The sequence below is a fragment of the Eulemur rufifrons genome, chromosome 9 (assembly GCF_041146395.1).
Source record: "Eulemur rufifrons isolate Redbay chromosome 9, OSU_ERuf_1, whole genome shotgun sequence".
Classification (NCBI taxonomy): domain Eukaryota; kingdom Metazoa; phylum Chordata; class Mammalia; order Primates; family Lemuridae; genus Eulemur; species Eulemur rufifrons.
Window position 1 is genome coordinate 39,251,531 of NC_090991.1, and position 17,196 is coordinate 39,268,726.

The 17,196-nt window shown below is 47.0% G+C and overlaps 2 protein-coding genes and 1 non-coding gene across 8 annotated transcripts in view; all 3 read left to right on the top strand.

The window, feature by feature from the left end:
- Window positions 1-11,029, top strand: part of NBR1 (NBR1 autophagy cargo receptor) — a 29,193-nt gene extending 18,164 nt beyond the window's left edge. For 2 of the 6 annotated variants that reach the window (XM_069482645.1, XM_069482644.1), the window contains exons 15-21: window positions 766-876; window positions 1,128-1,292; window positions 3,133-3,562; window positions 4,631-4,725; window positions 5,392-5,449; window positions 6,133-6,238; window positions 9,242-11,029. In XM_069482645.1, the coding sequence (XP_069338746.1) occupies window positions 766-876; window positions 1,128-1,292; window positions 3,133-3,562; window positions 4,631-4,725; window positions 5,392-5,449; window positions 6,133-6,238; window positions 9,242-9,415 (1,139 nt within the window). In that variant the 3' untranslated portion in view covers window positions 9,416-11,029. The remainder of the gene's footprint in view (window positions 1-765; window positions 877-1,127; window positions 1,293-3,132; window positions 3,563-4,630; window positions 4,726-5,391; window positions 5,450-6,132; window positions 6,239-9,241) is intronic. The other 4 variants (XM_069482646.1, XM_069482647.1, XM_069482649.1 and 1 more) reach the window with 4 other exon arrangements.
- Window positions 8,759-8,867, top strand: LOC138392702 (U6 spliceosomal RNA). Its single transcript, XR_011234988.1, has one exon. It is a non-coding gene; the product is annotated as a U6 spliceosomal RNA (small nuclear RNA).
- A 553-nt stretch (window positions 11,030-11,582) lies between the features above and the next one.
- Window positions 11,583-17,191, top strand: TMEM106A (transmembrane protein 106A). Its single transcript, XM_069481483.1, has 9 exons — window positions 11,583-11,670; window positions 12,749-12,968; window positions 13,489-13,552; window positions 14,465-14,618; window positions 15,112-15,252; window positions 15,362-15,405; window positions 15,928-15,981; window positions 16,351-16,511; window positions 17,177-17,191. The coding sequence occupies exons 2-8, from the start codon at window positions 12,764-12,766 to the stop codon at window positions 16,469-16,471; spliced, it is 783 nt and encodes a 260-aa protein (XP_069337584.1). The 5' UTR covers window positions 11,583-11,670; window positions 12,749-12,763; the 3' UTR covers window positions 16,472-16,511; window positions 17,177-17,191.
- Window positions 17,192-17,196: the final 5 nt, after the last annotated feature.

The following is a 17,196-nucleotide window of genomic DNA, read 5'->3' on the forward strand; positions in this document are numbered from 1 at the left end:
ATTCTGAGGAAATAGATGGCAAGGATTTCTCCCACAGTGGGACAGTAAAACTGCACCCATGGGTCGTTTTTTTTCTTTCCCTATTGTCTGTCAAAAGCAAGAATACAAGTTTGTGCAAGGTTTCCCCACCATAAAAGGACTCCCTTCTCGGTTTCTCTCTCTCCCTCTCCTTTTTTTTTTTTTTAAGAGGGTCTCGATGTGCTGCCCAGGCCTGGCATGCAGTGGCAGGATCATAGCTCACTGCAGCCTTGAACCCCTGGGCTCAAGTGATCTTCCTGCCTTAGCCTCCCAAATAGCTAGTACTACAGGCATGTGCCACCATGCCCAGCTAATTTTTCTTAATTTTTGTAGAGACAGGGTCTCTCTGTGTTGCCCAGGCTGGTCTTGAACTCCTGGCCTCAAGTAATCCTCCAGTCTTAGCCTCCCAAAGTGTTGGGACTACAGGCGTGAACCACCACGCCTCTCCTCTCTTTTTCTCTAGACATATGTGTCCCTTTCTTCCTTTACATTCAAGGTTTTGTGTCTTGGCCATAGCCCTCCAGGCCAAATAATTATTTATGATCCTTCCTGGCTTGATTGATCTGTCTGGGATACTTGCACACCTAATAGTCTGAAGAAATTTTTTACAACAGGTGTTGAATCATCCTTGGGTTTATTTTAGGCCCATAGGAGGCAAGAAGCCTATGCAGTGCTGCTTCTGGACACTGACTATTGATGATGTGGTGTTTTTTCTCAGTTGATGATTCTCCTGTCTTCATTCTCCAGATATGACTCCCTGCATGTCTCCTCTGCCACATGACAGTCCTTTAATAGAGAAGCCAGGCTTGGGGCAGATACAGGAAGAGAGTGAAGGGGCAGAATTTAAAGCACTTCCTGGTAAGGGGTTAAATATTTATAAAGCATTTGTATCCTCCCTTTCCATACCACACCCTATTTTTGTGCCCACTCTCTACTAATCTTACCTTAGCATGTAAATGGGTTTTCTGTAGTATCTCATTTTTTGAAGTCTCCCTAACTTCACATGGCACAGATAGCAGCTGTTTCTTGACATGGTTTCAGCATGCGTAATGACCGATAAAAGCTCCTTAGCACTTTAACACCAAGTGCAAAGTTCGTGTCTCTTTCAGATTCCACAGTGTCAGGAAACAGGAAGGCTGACAATGTTGCATCAGTGGAGGAAGCAGAAGAAGACCTGAGTGGGACCCAGTTTGTGTGTGAGACTGTAATCCGATCCCTTACTTTGGATGCCGCCCCAGATCACAACCCCCCTTGCAGACAGAAGTCTCTGCAGAGTGAGTGTCCCTGCCTTTCCCCCACCTAGCAGGGTGGCCCCTGAATTGTGATTGCCAAACTTGAGTAGTTAGAAGTGCTCTTCTTCCCTGAGAGTGGAGAGAGAGTGATCTTCGTTAGAAATTCTGGGCATGGTATTTCATGCCTGCAATCCTAGCACTTTGGGAGGCTCAGGCAGGAGGATCACTTGAGGCTAGGAGTTCGAGACCAGCCTGGGCAACACAGCAAGACCCCCATCTCTATAAAAAATTAAAAAATTAGCCAGTCATAGTGGCTCGTGCCTATAGTCCCAGCTACTCGGGAGGCTGAGGCAGAAGGATCACTTGAGTCCAGGAGTTTGAGGTTGCAGTGAGCTATGATGATGCCACTGCATTCTAACCCAGGCAACAGAGTGAGACCCTACCTCAAAAAAGAAAAAAAGAAATTCTGATCATGTTTGTTTCTTTAGACCCTACATATGCTACCTGACTATTCTAATTAGACTATTAAGTGCAAAAAGGACACCATAACTCATTTCTGTACTTTCTCTGGGGCAGAATTACAGCTGTATTCCATAGAGGAACAGCGGCCAGTTGTGCTGCCTGGATTCTGCAGTAGGGAGTCTTCCTGTAAGTTGACAGAGCTCCTCCAGCAGAGACCCCCATTGGCACCTGAGTTGTCTGCTTTCCCCAAGGGCAATAGTCCAAGAAATAGTAGGTAGAAGGACGAGTACTAAACTAAGATTCTCAAGGTTAAATTCTTCTGTAATAAATAATTTTATATAGCACTCTGGGAGGCCGAGGTGGGAGGATCGCTTGAGCTCAGGAGTTCGAGACCAGCCTGAGCAAGAGCGAGACCCCATCTCTACTAAAAATAGAAAGAAATTATCTGGACAACTAAAACTATATAGAAAAAATTAGCCGGGCATGGTGGCGCATGCCTGTAGTCCCAGCTACTTGGGAGGCGGAGGCAGAAGGATTGCTTGAGCCAGGAGTTTGAGGTTGCTGTGAGCTAGGCTGATGCCACGGCACTCTAGCCCGGGCAACAGAGTGAGACTCTGTCTCAAAAAAATAAATAAATAAATAAATAAATAACTTTGTAACAGACACTTCTAGGTATCAGATAAGTAGAATCAGTACTGTGTATTTCAAGAACTGTCCAAAATTCAAATTCTAGTACATAAAGATAATATGGGAAATCTCCATTTATTATAATGACATTTGGCCTATACCATTAAATATGATTTGTCTCACTTTTATTTAAAATATAAATATATATCTGTATATTTTTCCACACTTATGTACAAATGTGTAACAAAAAGGTCTAGAAGGACTTACACCAAAATGTCCACAGCCATTATTCTGATAGGATTTATGGGTGCCTTTTTTATATCCTTTTTTCCCCCCTTATCCGTGATTTGACAATTTTCTCCCATGACTGTGCATCACTTTTGTAAAGGAGAGGAGGGAGGTAGGCATACAGTGCTGCAGTACTCACCACCTAACTTTTTCTCTTTTTCTAGCTGTTAGCTAGTATATCAGTTTTGATTCAAACCCTTCTCAATATATTAACCATCATTATGAAGAGGAAAAGAGATGGGCCTTCTCATCATGAGATTCATAGTGCTTCTCAGAAGCCTGGGTGTTTCTGCCCCTTGTTTTTGTGAGCTTTGATTCCATTTAGTTTTGCATAGTCTTCAAACTTAGAATACAGCATGGTTCTAGCAGCAGCCCTTCCCCTCTGGTCTTCTCTCTTCTCTGGCCTTCGTAATTCTAGTGCATGACCCAAAGATTTACCAAGTAAGGATAGCATGGGGAGCTGCTTTTAACTTCTACCTTAAAATTGGTTGCTTTCATCCTTAAGTGAAATTTGCCTCGTCTGAAGAGGGACCACCTGAAGATGAGAGGGAAGAGATTGTCCATATCGCTGAGGAAGAAGTTGTGGAGGAAGAGGAGGAGGATGAGGAGGATGAGCTCAAAGATGAAGTTAAGAGTCAGTCCTCTGCTTCCTCAGAGGATTACATCATCATCCTGCCTGAGTGCTTTGATACCAGCCGCCCCCTGGGGGACTCCATGTACAGCTCTGCACTCTCCCAGCCAGGCCTGGAGCGGGGGGCTGAGGCCGAGCCTGGGGTTGAGGCTGGGCCGGAACCAGCTGAGACTGGGGAGAGACTCCCTGGAGGGGAGAACCAGCCACAGGAGCACAGCGTCAGTGACATCCTCACGACCTCACAGACTCTGGAAACAGTGCCCCTAATCCCAGAGGTGGTGGGGCTTCCACCACCATTGCCCAGGTACAATCCACACTCCCCTCAGCTGGGGTGTTTTTCAGAGGTAAAATAAAGAGTGAGAGGAACCAACTTAATCTCAAAACTTGTTTTTTCATCAGCATGGGAAGAGACTATTTCCCATAGTAAAATCTGAATTTAGACGAATAAAAATCTTGGCCGGGCATGATGGCTCATGCCTGTAGTCCCAGCACTCTGGGAGGCTGAGGCGGGAGGATCACTTGAAGTCAAGAATTGGAGACCAGCCTCAGCAAGGGCGACATCCTATCTCTGCTAAAAACAGAAAAATTAGCCAGGCGTCATGGCAGGTGCCTGTAGTCCCAGCTACTCGGGAGGCTGAGGCAGGAGAATCACTTGAGCCCAGGAGTTTTGAGGTTGCTGTGAGCGAGGCTGACGCCACAGCACTCCAGCCCGCTGACAGCTAGAGTGTCTAAAATAAATAAATAAATAAATAAAAATACTTCTGAGTATTTGTAGATTCTGGATTTAAAGATACACTTGTTTTAGTCAACTTTAATTATCTGAGTATAGTCTGTCTACTTATTTCTTGATTATTGAGAGCCAGTTTCTAAACACAAACATCCCCGGACCTTTCCTCTTTGCTCTGTTGATTCTTGGAAAAAGGCAGCAAAAACTCTTACTAACCCAAACAAAGCATAATTAGGAAGTTAAAATCCATTATGGGAAAAAATACACTATAAAACTAAATAGAAGTTATTTTTAATTCTCTGGTGAACCTGTTTGTGTCATTGCTCTGTCCTAATAGTATGGAATTGCGGAGCCTTGACTATGATTTAAACCATTCTCCCAGAAAGCTATATATTTCCCTTTATTGACACCACTTGATGGGGGCAGTGACCAGACTGATGCCAGTCTTTCTAGCTCAAGTGTGGCTAAAGGAGAAAACCAGGAGTAGAATGCCGCTCTTCTGACCCTAAGTTCGGACATGTGATCTGACTCAGAAATGTGAAGCCTCTGTAGAGAATTTGGCACTGCTGTGCTGTGTTTACTGTTTCTCCACTGTTGCCATAGGTGTCTTTTCAACTTACTTTCCATATTGTGTCTTTCTGAAAGGAGCCCTCCTTGTGTACAGCATCATGGTTCCCCAGGAGTGGACTTACCAGTTACCACACCAGATGTTTCTTCAGTGTCTGATCAGAGCAGAGGAGGTAACGACTGGCCTGAGCTTTATCTCTTTTTCTTTGCTCCCTTCCAGTGAAAACCAGGTATAAACATGCTACCCTCATGATTTGTGGCAGGTTTTAGAAACTTGCCCTTTCACTCTGCGTTGCTCTTTCATACTCTGATTTCTGTTCTTTAGCTAAATATTCATTAAGTGAGACTCAAAGAGCTAGGCATTGTGCTGTAGTGGACGAGCACAGGCTTTCGAACCAAAGCAGTCTAGATTCTAGCTCCATCTCCACCTTTCCTGACTAGCAGTTCAGCAGGTTTATAATGCCTGTAAGTCTGTTTTCTTGTGTACAAATTCAGGACAATAGCACTGGGGAGTTGTGAATAGGCCCTCATAAGGCATGTCTCACTCTTCTCTAAAAAGCCAAACTAAAAATATTTGACAACTAATATATCAGTGTGATAGGATTATAGAGTTAATTTTTATGATTCAGTAAACACTCATCTTGTATTGCATTTTTGGACAGTTTCTCCTTATCACATAAACCACCCACAAAACTTCCCAAATATTTACCAAAAAGAAAAAAAAAACTTCAAACGCTGTGATCAGATTGCTCTCTGCCTCAATAATAGCCTTGCTGTGAGTTAGGAGACGCTGGGCGCTTATGGATGCTGCATCTAACCACCAGCTCTTTTGCTTTTAGAGCCCAGAGGCTCATCAGGACTTGTAAACAGCAGACAGAAGAGCTATGACCACTCAAGGTAACGACCTTGTGCAGTCTCTTCTTCAGAAGCAGGTGGATATCCTAGCATTGCTTCTGCTTAAAAGAGCCTCTCAGAGCATGTACCCATCTTTAAGGAGCAGAGGAGGAGAGCCCTCCTTCCTTCTTGTTCTTACCTCCTAAAGCTTTTGAGCAACACTTGAACTAAGGGCTAAAGCTGATGTTTAAGAGTGTTCACATTCCGGATAAGAAAGGCGTGCCCTCAAATTCACCTCACCCTTGGTGCCAAAAGAGAAGGCAGGAAAGTCAAGCCCAGTGTGCATCTCAGTCATTTTTTCTTAGGCTCCTCTGCATCTCTGCTCCCAATCACCCGAGAGCAGTGTCTAAAAAATCACATTTCCTTTGTGAGATGTTTTCTCTGAGATTAAAAATTGAGCAGACAGGCTGTCGTCACCCCAGGGTACCTCTGACCACATTAATTTTCAGCTAGGTCTGAAAGCGGCATGCTAACCAGAGTGGTGTATTTCCTGCAGTGTCCATACCTTTCCACGTTATATCTGTAGGTATAAAACTGATACGAAAACAATCATGTTGTCTTTTTACATCTGTTTTTTTTTCTTTTAAGGACATCTCATTTTCTTTTAAGGATTAGAGCCCAGGTTATCTTGTAAGAAGGTAGTGATTTGTGTTTGTTTGGGGGGATAATTTGGTTTTCCTCTGCAGGCACTACCATGGGAGCGGCATTGCTGGCGGACTGGTGAAGGGGGCTCTGTCTGTTGCTGCCTCTGCATACAAGGCCCTATTTGCTGGGCCACCAGTCACTGCACAGGTCAGTGTGTTTTATTTTCCTGAACCTCAACTCTACGTCACCAGTGAAAATGGTGGCTTCTGACTGGGTTGGAGAGTAACATGGCATCGTGGAAGGAACATGGACTTTAGATTTAGTCTTTGGCTAACACACAGCTCTGCCACTTTCTAGGTATGTGACTTTAGCCAAGTTATTTAAGGGAAGGAAGGAGAAGGATCTAATACTTGTAATACTTTTGAGAGAAGCTATTCCAGGTGCTGGCATTACAAGATGAGTAAAACAACAGTTTCGGCCCAAAGACTATGGGAAACAAGTGAGATATACAAGCATTTACAGTACAGGGTAAGATACTGTGCTGGTGCTGTCAGAAAGATGGGACACCTCAGCCTGGTGGGACCAAGGAAGGCTTCCTGATAGATAATAGCTAAACTGAGTCCTAAAGGACAAAGTAAGTGTTCCCCAGAAAAGCCAGATAGAAAGGGCATTGTAGGCTGGGTGGCTCACGCCTTTTAATCCTAGCACTTTGGAAGGCCAAAGTAGGAGGATCACTTGAGGCCAGGAGTTCGAGACTAGCTCAAGAGCAAGACCGTGTCTCTACTAAAAATGAAAAAAATAAAAAAATAAGAAAGAAAAAGAATTAGCCAGACAGACAATTAAAAATAGAAAAATTAGCCAGGCGTGGTGGCATACACCCTGTGGTCCCAGGTACTCGGGAGGCTGAGGCAGAAGGATTGCTTGAGCTCAGGAGTTTGAGGTTGCTTTGAGCTAGGCTGACGACATGGCACTCTAGCCCGAGCAACAGAGTGAGGCTCTGTCTCAAAAAATAAAAAAAATCTGGCGGGGTGTGGTGGCTCGTCAAGCCTGTAATCCTAGCACTCTGGGAGGCTGAGGCGGGTGGATCATTTGAGCTCAGGAGTTCGAGACCAGCCTGAGCAAGAGCGAGACCCCGTCTCTACTAAAAAAAATAGAAAGAAATTATATGGACAGCTAAAAATATATATAGAAAAAATTAGCCGGGCATGGTGGCGCATGCCTGTAGTCCCAGCTACTCGGGAGGCTGAGGCAGGAGGATTGCTTGAGCTCAGGAATTTGAGGTTGCTTTGAGCTAGGCTGACGTCATGGCACTCTAGCCCGGGCAACAGAGTGAGGCTTTGTCTAAAAAAAATAAAATAAATAAAATAGCTAGGCTACAAAGGGCACAAACTAGGCTCTTACAACCTAGGAAGCCTTCTTGTCTTCCCCCTCTCATCCCCAAAAGAACAGAAGCAGTTCAGGTAAGAGGAAGCTAATATTCATTCAAGCCCTGTGGTGAATTTACTTTCCTAAATCCTAAAAGCCCTGTTCTGTTATTGTCCCCATTTAGGGATGCATAAGGCAGGAGACATTTTTTAAAATGAGTGAGACTTGAGATGGGCAAGCCAGTAGGAAAAGAGGTTAAGAATAAAGATGAGAGACAAGATAATTAATAGAGAAAGATATCTGAAGTGGAGAGATGTAAAGGCAGCTGTACATGCGGCAGGATCAACCTGGAAAGGAGGATGGATGATCTATTCCGAAATAAGAAGGAAGAAGGAACAGTGGCATTACTTGCAGAGGGAAATGCCAGAGACTGTTCTCAACTTTACATACTTTCTCAACAACGCTGCCAAATGGGAGGTGTGATGTATCTCCATTAACAAGAGGACTGATACTCACCACAGTTGCTAAGTAAATGGTACAGTTAGGGTTCTAAGCCTGTCTGCCTCCAAAGTCAGCAATCTTTCTGCTGTACAGTTTCACCAGCCCCAGTCTGAAATGGGGACAGTAACAACAGGGTTTTTCGGAGGATTTAGGAAGGTAATGTGTCCACCACAGGGCTTGAATGTATCAGCTTCCTCTTACCTGAACTGCTTCTATTCTTTTGGGGGTGAGGGGAGAAAGTCAAGAAGGCTTCCCAGGTTGTAATTTCCCAAGCTGTTTTTTTTCCAGCCCCTTTGCATATCTGACAGAATTTCCCATACCATCTTCCAGTAATAATCTCTCTCTTTTTTTTTCGCCTGAGGACAGAGTCTTACTCTGTCACCCAGGCTAGAGTACAGTGGCATCATTATAGCTCACTGCAACCTCAGACTCCTAGTCTCAAGCAATCCTCCTGCTTCAGAACCTCCCCAGTAGCTGGCACTACAGGTGTGCACCACTATGCCCAACTAATTTTTTCTATTTTTAGTAGAGACAGGGTCTCACTTTTGGCTCAGGCTGGTCTCAAACTCCTGACCTCAAGCGATCCTCCCACCTTGGCCTCCCAGAGTGCTAGGATTACAGGCTTGAGCCATCACACGTGGCCCAGTCTCTCTTATCTTGCTCATATTTGCCCCATCATCACAGTTACCTTTATGTTCACAGGGTCTCCAGGGCTTGTTTTCATCTTTTCCTTCATTAGGCCAAAGAATGCTGCTTTCTGAAAGTCCCCTGTGAAGCATTCTCCTAGTTCCACAGTACCTTAGTTCCCTGGTTTCCTTTCTGTCCTCCTTCAGGTACAAACATCCCTAATCTAAAGCAGGGGTGCTCGCTTCGGCAGCACATATACTAAACAATTGGAACGATACAGAGAAGTTTAGCATGGCCCCTGCACAAGGAAGACATGCAAATTCGTGAAGCGTTCCATATTAAAAAAATAAAATTAAATTAAAAAAATCTAAAGCAGGGCCCTCCTAGTCATACCCCCTGAGAAGAGCCATTGGTATCAGGTGCACAGGAGGGCTGTACCCTTGTATCTAATTGCCCAGTATTTTGAATAAATCTGGAAAGACTAGCATGACTTATAAGATAATAAACATATATAAGATAAAGCCAGGCATGGTTGCAGTCCTCTATAGTCCCAGCAACTTGGGAGGCTGAGGCAAGAGGATCACTTGAGCTCAGGAGTTCGAGACCAGCCTGGACAAGGTGGCAAGACTCTGTCTCTTTAAAAAAAAATGTTTTTTAATAAATTTATAAGATAAATATTTATATAGAAAATGGTCTGCTTTTCTTGTCTCTGCATAGCCAATAGTTTCTGAAGATCAAACGGCAGCCCTGATGGCCCACCTCTTTGAGATGGGATTCTGTGACCGGCAGCTAAACCTAAGGCTGCTGAAGAAACACAATTACAACATCCTGCAAGTTGTGACGGAACTTCTTCAGGTCAATAACAATGACTGGTACAGCCACCGCTATTAAAGAGTGACCTTGTATTAAATTAAGTCTGCCTGCTGCTCAGAGATGATCTGTATTCTGTCATTGGGGTGTGGGGTAGAAGCCCTTGCTTGTTTTTTAATCTGATGAATCTGTATAGAGCCCATCATTGAATTATCAAGACAATACCTGTTACAGTATTTTTGGGAGCAAATCAAAGACCGGAACTTAAACTGTCACTTTAGACATTGGATGAATAGTAGGAAGATAGTTTTTCAATTGATTTGGTTAAAAGTCCTTTCTTCGTTTTAATGCATTGAAGAGTGTAACTTGAACTTCCTGTAGAACCATTTTTTTCTGCTTTTATTGAAGTTGAGTATTTTTCTTTGGTTAATGTGGATGTTTTCTGGGAATAACTGTTAATTGTCAGGTTTTAAAAGAAATTAACCTTGGAGGTTGTTTTCAAGAATTACTCTCATGATTTCTGTAACCTACCCCAAGCCTCATAGCTATATGGCATTGAATTGACACCCAGAGCGTAATGGAAACATTGCTACTCTTCCTTTCCCAAGGAGAAAGTCATCTCCCTGTAAGACTTAGTAAATGGCACTGCTGCTTCCTAAAGACTCCTTTGGTGCGTTGAGGAGTATCCAACTTCTGGGGATCTCTGCATTTCAATGAAAGGAGGGAAGGGTGTGCTAATTAATCCACCAGCACCTATTGATTGGTGTCTATATAGTAATTTTGCATACATTTTTATTTAAGGGAAAAAATTTAGGTAGTGTGAAATATTTTGCTAATTCTATAGAGAAGGAAAAAATTCTTCTATTACTTAAAGGGAAAAGTAAATTTAATAGTTACTGTTTTTCTTCATGTCAGGGCGGATCTTATTTTACAATAGAGTGGGGCAAATAGAAACATGTGGAAAGTGAAAGGCAGGCTCCTGAGTTAATCTCAGTAAAATTGAGGTTGGGCAAGTGAGTGTGCGTGAGGCATAGGAAATGCTGATGACTTCTTGAATGTTTGAAATTGGTTCAGAGGTATCTAGCCTTAGAGAGCCTAGAACAGGAAGAGGCAGTAGTTGTTTTGCAAAACTTGGATGGGGGCAAACTCCCTGAAAAAGTTTTGGTTTAACCCCAGGATGAGTGGGAAAGAGCTTGCTTCCAGGAGCCCAGGTGCTCACTTTTTTTACCGAAGGGAGTCTTGGGTACAATTGGTGAAGAAAGGTAACAAAACACGCTAAAGATTTTATCTATGATATGACTTCCAGAAAAGGAAGAACCTGAACCCCAGCCCAAAAGTGGGAAGCATAAAGTAGTAGTATTTAACCTGGTTGGTATTTATAATGAATGGTGATTTTAATTAGTCATTAGCTATAATGATGTTTATTTGCAGTATAACTCTTGAATGCTACTTAATAAACCAAGATGCAGACTGCAAGCCAACCGGGCTGTTCGTTATTTAAAACGTTTTTGTCGGGGCTTCTGGGTAGAAGGCCAAGCGGCAGGGTGTGTGTAATTGGGCTGATGAAGGGTGGGACCTGTCTTGACCATCGGAGTCTTAAAGTAGAGGCCCAGGAGGGCCCGCAGGTCCGGTCGTCCGCCCCGTTGTACATAACCACTGAAAGAATGGCGAAATAAATGTTCTTTGAAACTCCTACCTGGATTGGCTAGTCCTTGCGGAAGCAGCTTCTGTGCCCCCGGGTGACATTTGAAGAGCCGAGGGAGTCTCCGGCAGTCTCGAGGAGAGGGGCGGGGTGGGGCTCTGGGGGCGGGGCGGGGTTTCCCAGGGCCCCGACTGAAAGCTGCAGGCGAAGGTTCTGCGCCAGCACTTTCGATTCCCCTTGCAGCGGTTTATGTTGCTGCCGTCGTCCCGGGGTAAGACGCTCCTGGAACCCTCCTTCCCTGTTATCCCTTTCGGAGGCAAAGGCCGAAGGACCCTCTATGCCGCCTCTTCGCCCAGCACGCAGGCACACGCGGGTACCAGTGCCTACTAACGGCCTCTTGGGGTGTCTGGTGGGACTTGAAATCCTCCCTCAATGAAGTCAGACCTTTTCCAACCGCACCAAGTAGGACGGGAATCGACTTGGCTCTTCGGAGAGGCCAGGGTCCCTGTCCCCCCACCCTCCAACGCGGCACGTTCACTACCCCGGGACTGAGCTGAAGAGGGCTGGTTGCCCAGGAAGGCCCCAGCCCGTGCCCTCTCACCCTGCCTTAGAGGCACCTTCTCCCCAAAGGAGCACTCCAGAAATCTCGCCCTCTTGCAGCTGATTGGAGCCCGGGATCACAGACCTGAACCAGGTGAGGCTTCCTTTATTTTAGCCCAGGATCACCTTGCCCACCCCCCATTCTGCTACCACTCGAGTTTTGGGAAGAGTCCAGATTAGCCTTGACTTTTCCTAGTGAAGGACAGACCCTGACATTACTATGACTGTCCTCAGGCTTCTTCACTGCCTCAGAAAGCAGTGAGGAAGAGGTTTCCACTCCCTCCCAGGACTTTTTGAGATAGGATTCTTAACCACACCTGTGACCCCTCTGGTCTCTGTTTCAAAGAATCTCTGCCTCATCCAACTTCCTTCTCTCTTTTTTTTTTTATTTCAGCATATGGGGGTACAAATGTTACGTATATTGCCCTTGCCCTCCCCTCCCCAACTTCCTTCTCTTGAAGGGAATGAATGACAGCTCAGCTCTGCCATTCTCTTATGGAAGTCCCTTAAAGTGAAATAACTCCTCTTTTTTTTTTTTTTTTTTTTTGAGACAGAGTCTCACTCTGTGGCCCTGGCTAGAGTGCAAAGTTATCATAGCTTACAGCAACCTCAAACAGCTGGGCTCAAGTGATCCTCCTGCCTCAGCCTCCCAAGTAGCCAGGACTACAGGTGCACACCACCACGCCCAGCTAATTTTTTCTACCTTTTTTTTTTTTTTTGGTAGCGATGAGATCTTGCTCTTGCTCAGTCTAGTGGAGAACTCCTGAGCTCAAGTGATACCCCCGCCAACCTAGGGCTCCCAAAGTACTAGAATTACAGGCATGAGCCACCACGCCCGGCCATAACTTCTGTTTTTCTTTTGTTTTCCCTTTGGTAGGCAGAGATTGATCTTTACAATAACGAAAGGAGTTGAAATGTATTGAGATTTCTGATCGGAGAATCCCACATAACTTGCTCAATTTTCATAGCCTATCTTCCTTGGGCTTCAGCTTGCTCAAATTGCAGTGGGACTCCTTGCCAATCTTGAGAACTTAAACCAAAATTACATCTTCCTTAGGCTTCAGCTTGCTCCAATTGTGGTGGGACTCCTTGCCAATCTTGAGAACTTAAACCAAAATTACATCTGGTGACAGTGCTAACAAGCTTAGCACTGAATTTTGTTCTTTTCTCAGTAGTAAAAAATCAGGATGGGTGAGAGATTCTCCCAGCTGGGCTCTCGGTGGGAAGATGAAAAGAAGTTGATTCTGCCCCCTAACCGAGCCGTTGGCAGCAAGGCCTACTCCAGCACCGGTAGCAGCACGTCTCTTTGTTCCCATGTGCCTTGTGAAGGGGCTGGTGGTGCCAGCTTTGTGACATGCCCTACCTGCCAAGGCAGTGGTGAGATCCCCCAAGGTGAGTGACCCAAGGCTCTGGAAATAGCTTGAGATCCAGGGAAAGCTTAGCCAGCTGCCCCGGGGCCAGCCCCTCTGAGTCTCCTCGAATGGGGTTAGATCTGCTCCCAGCTCTTGGTTCCCTGTCTCAGGCTGGCCGGGGAGATGCTAACTATCACTGGGCTCCCTTCAGAGACCCTCCCCCCCCACCGCCAATTGTATTCCCCAGCCCCTTGGTGGGGAGGGGATTCTAGCCACTCTGTTCCTGAGCAACACTCAGGATTCAGTTCAGGAAGCCATTTGCTGATGACTTTCGGAGATTCTTCACACCTGTTAATAGAAATGTCTTTTCCATACTAGAGATGTCAAAGCTGGGCTGCCGACTTCGGCAGTACATCCCAGGGCTCGCAGTCCTGCTTTGAGGCAGAGGCAGCATGCTTCTAACATTGCTTTATGGGCTGGGGGTGCTTCTGGGAGTCTGGCACAAGGAATATTTGTCATGAATGCTTCTTGGTCCTCCCTCTCATCCTCTCTCTCTCTAGAGCTGGAAAAGCAGCTGGTGGCTCTCATTCCCTATGGGGACCAAAGGCTGAAGCCCAGGCACACGTAAGCCCCTCTTCCTCCTCCAGCTCCACAAGCTATCACCCTGGGGGCTCCCCTATTTTGATTCCCCCTAATTTTTTCCCATTAGTCCTTCCCCAGAAAGCCTGAGCCTCACCAGGCTCAGAAGTACCAGCTCCCTATTTCCAAGGATTTTCCTGGTTTGAGAAGCCCCAGGCAACGCAGATGTCACCAGAGGCCACTTAGCATCCTTCCCTGAGCGTGGAAAACCTGGTGCTCCCTGTTCTGGAACACTTCAGAATCTCAGAGGCAGCCCTGGGTTGCGTTGGAGAACCTGTGACCCTGTTTATGTTCTGGGTCCATTGGACATGGATCCCTGCAGCCTCCTCCCAAGTCCTCAGCTTCACCCTGGGAGCCACCACCCAGCCCTGTCTGCACCCCCGCCACACCAGAACTAGAATCTAGCCACGCCCCTCAGAAGATACTAACAAAGTGCTCTCTCTTTAATGCCGATCTCATGTTGAATTCCATGGATGGATGGTGTTCTGTTCTGAATATTAATATTGAAATTCAGAACCCTCAAAATGTGGACTTATTTTTTTCTAGTGATAATAGCTAGCATTCATTGAGCTTTTGCTATGTGCCAGGTCCTGCAATTATTGTTTTTTCATGCATTAGCCCATAATATATTCTATGAGGTTGGTACAGTTATCTCTGTTTCACAGACAAGAACACTGAGGCTTAGGAAGGTGAGCTGCACAATGTGAGTGGGTCAGTGGGAACAGCTGGAAACGGAAGCCAGGCTACCTGCCTTCCAGCCCTTCCTGGCCACACCTGGAAAGCCAAATGTGCAGTTGTGGAGGGAGGGGTGGGCAGGAGAGAGCCTTGTGTATGGCGAGGATTGTGAACCCCCTCCCCAAATTTCCTTCAGACTTCTCCACTCCTCCCTCCCCACAGGAAGCTCTTTGTGTTCCTGGCCGTGCTCATCTGCCTGATGACCTCCTCCTCCGTCGTCTTTTTCCTGTTTCCGCGGTCCATCACCGTGCAGCCTTCAGGCCTCAACTCCTCCACGGTGGCCTTTGACGAGGCTGACATCCACCTCAACATAACGGTGGGTGGGTGCCCCTGGGCCCCGACCCCACCTTCCCGGCAACACTTCTCTGTAGGCTTTGCCCCATGTTGCAACCCTGGCGTGGGTAGCCAGGGATCTTGTGGCATTCAGAGGGTGTTGGGGAGAAGCAGGGGCAACCATGAGCCCCATAACAGATTGTGAGGACTGGGATCTAAACAGTAAGGGGCTAGAAACATAAATCTTAGAGTAGAGTGGGGGTGGGCAGTGCCTGAGACGCCTGGGATGGGTGTGGCTGAATGGAGAGAAGCCATGGGGGGTGTGCCCAGATGTGAGCCAGCTGAACTTCTAAAAGGTGACTCCTTACCATTAAGAACCCCCGCCCCAGGGGCTCCCAGTACTGATCCTCTACACCTGGGGTCCCTTGTGGTAGGGTGGGACTCAGGTCAGAGAGCCAGGCTCCTGCAACTGTTTGGCTTGTCCCTTCCAAGGATGGGCCACCCTCACCCCTCGCTTTCCTTGTCTTCATCCCCAGAATATCTTGAACATCTCCAATAGCAACTACTACCCCATCACGGTGACCCAGCTAACCATCGAGGTTCTGCACCTGTCCCTCGTGGTGGGGCAGGTTTCCGACAGCCTTCTCCTACACATCGGCCCTTTGGCCAATGCACAGGTGACTCCCCTCTCCCTGGGCAGCCCTGCCCACAGGTGTGTGGCTGTGTGTGGTGGTGGGAAGGGGGCAGCTGGAGTTGGGGCTAACTGTGAGCCCATTTGGTTGACAGATATTTTATGCAGTAGCCAACAGCATACAGGATGAAAACACATAGTGAGTACCCCTTGATCTTTTCTCCCTCAGCCGCTTGCCTGGGTTGGAAACCCAGTTAGTACCCACCCACCAGACGTCCTGATCACTTGACAAATTCTGTAGATGGCATCTGGCCTGCCCTCTGGTGGCCAAGACTGCAATGTGCAAGGATTCAGGGTCCCCAACCTCTGCCTGTTTGGTCCTAGATTAGAATGAAAAACAGGCTGGAATTTGGTTAATCTTTACAATGTGTGACCTTGGACTCTTCAGCCTGAATCCCTGAGAAACACGAATGTCTTGCTTTCTGCTGAGGGAGGGACCCGCATGTGCCTCAAACAAGTGGGGATTCGAGTGACATTGCAGCAGGGTGGCCGTGCTCACCTTAGAGGGGGAGTGAAGGGTGGGAGTGGCATCTTGGGGGCCCCTGATGAAAGGGATCTGGGGGGCAACGAAACTGGGACCTGCAGGAATCCTCCGAACTTTCTGACAGGCTGCTCGATGTGAAATGTGGTCCTATGTTCTCTTTCTCTCTCTCTCTCTCAGCAAAATCTGTACCTGGCTGAAAATCAAAGTCCACCATGTACTTTTGCACATCCAGTAAGTAGGGCTTGGAGCTCTGGAATCCCTCTCCCACTCTGACTGCAGTCTTACCTCAGCTCCACCTCATGGGGGCAGAAAGAGTCACCCAAGCTGACCCTGTGAATATGTGTTGGCTCTAGGGAATAGCAAGCCCAGCCCCTTCCCTAGATCTCACCTTGGTTATAAGCTATTGGGACGACAGCCACAGGGCTGTCTAGGAGCTGCTGTGACACAGGTCGGGCAGCCACCCCAGGCACCTTGGCAGAGTGGGGAGCAGAGGGAAGGGAGAGGGAGGTCTGAGGGAGCCAACCCTGCCCAGACAGCAGAACAGGGCCAGAACTTTCCTCTTCCTCCCAGACACGTCAACAAGGCCTGCTTCCTCTCCAGGGGCACCCTGACCTGTTCCTACCTGAGCCATTCAGAGCAGCTGGTCTTCCAGAGCTATGAATATGTGGACTGCCGGGGAAACACGTCGGAGCCCCACCTGCTGGTCCCGCACCCACCGTGACCTGTCTGCTGTCCCTGTACTCCAGGCACCTGCAAGCCTGGTCTGTATCTCCCACAACTCCACGGTGACCAAGGAAGGACTATAGTGGCTTTGCCAAAAGAAAAGCCCTGCTTTATTATACTGTCACCCGCCACACCTCAGCCCAGGAAGCTTGCTGAAGTTAACTTCATCCATGCGCGCGCTTGCATCCTCTGATTTCCCCAGGTCCTTTCAGGAGCCAGCGTCAGGTCCTGCCCTCGTTCTTTCTTGAGGGAAATCTGACCTGACCTTTTCTTCAGGTGTTTAGAGTCCCTGGAGTGGCACCTGCCCTTTCTGTACTGAGCACCTTGGCTGCCCCGCTCTACTGGGGCTGGCTCTCCTCCTGTCGGTGTGTTTATCTGGCTTTTAAATCATGGACCCTTTCCAGATTTTCCACTAGTGATGAGAAAGTGACTTTGGGGATACACAGTGCTGTCTCCAAGGCCTTTTAGGGGACCACAGATGCTTTCCTGTGCCTGTCTGCTTTGGTCATGTGGCAAAGTGATGGTGATGGCCTGCTTCTCTCTCGTAACTTGTCCCCTGTCCATCTGACAGTAGGATTGGCCAAGGCCCTTTGGTCCTTCGTCTTTCCTGGTTAATGATTGTCCCTGGTTCTAAAGAAGACAGAGCTGTTCTCCAGCTAAAGCTTCTCCTCTCTATAAAACAGTTTTACTGTTCTCTTCATAGCCAAAGTAGTAGGGGAGAGG

Excerpts from the sequence above, each read along its gene's own strand:
- TMEM106A (XM_069481483.1), top strand. The coding sequence starts at position 12,764 with ATGGGTGAGAGATTCTCCCAGCTGGGCTCTCGGTGGGAAGATGAAAAG. Across the intron at positions 15,253-15,361 it reads GCCCTTTGGCCAATGCACAG|ATATTTTATGCAGTAGCCAA; the intron begins GTGACTCCCCTC and ends TTTGGTTGACAG. Across the intron at positions 15,982-16,350 it reads CATGTACTTTTGCACATCCA|GGGCACCCTGACCTGTTCCT; the intron begins GTAAGTAGGGCT and ends CTTCCTCTCCAG.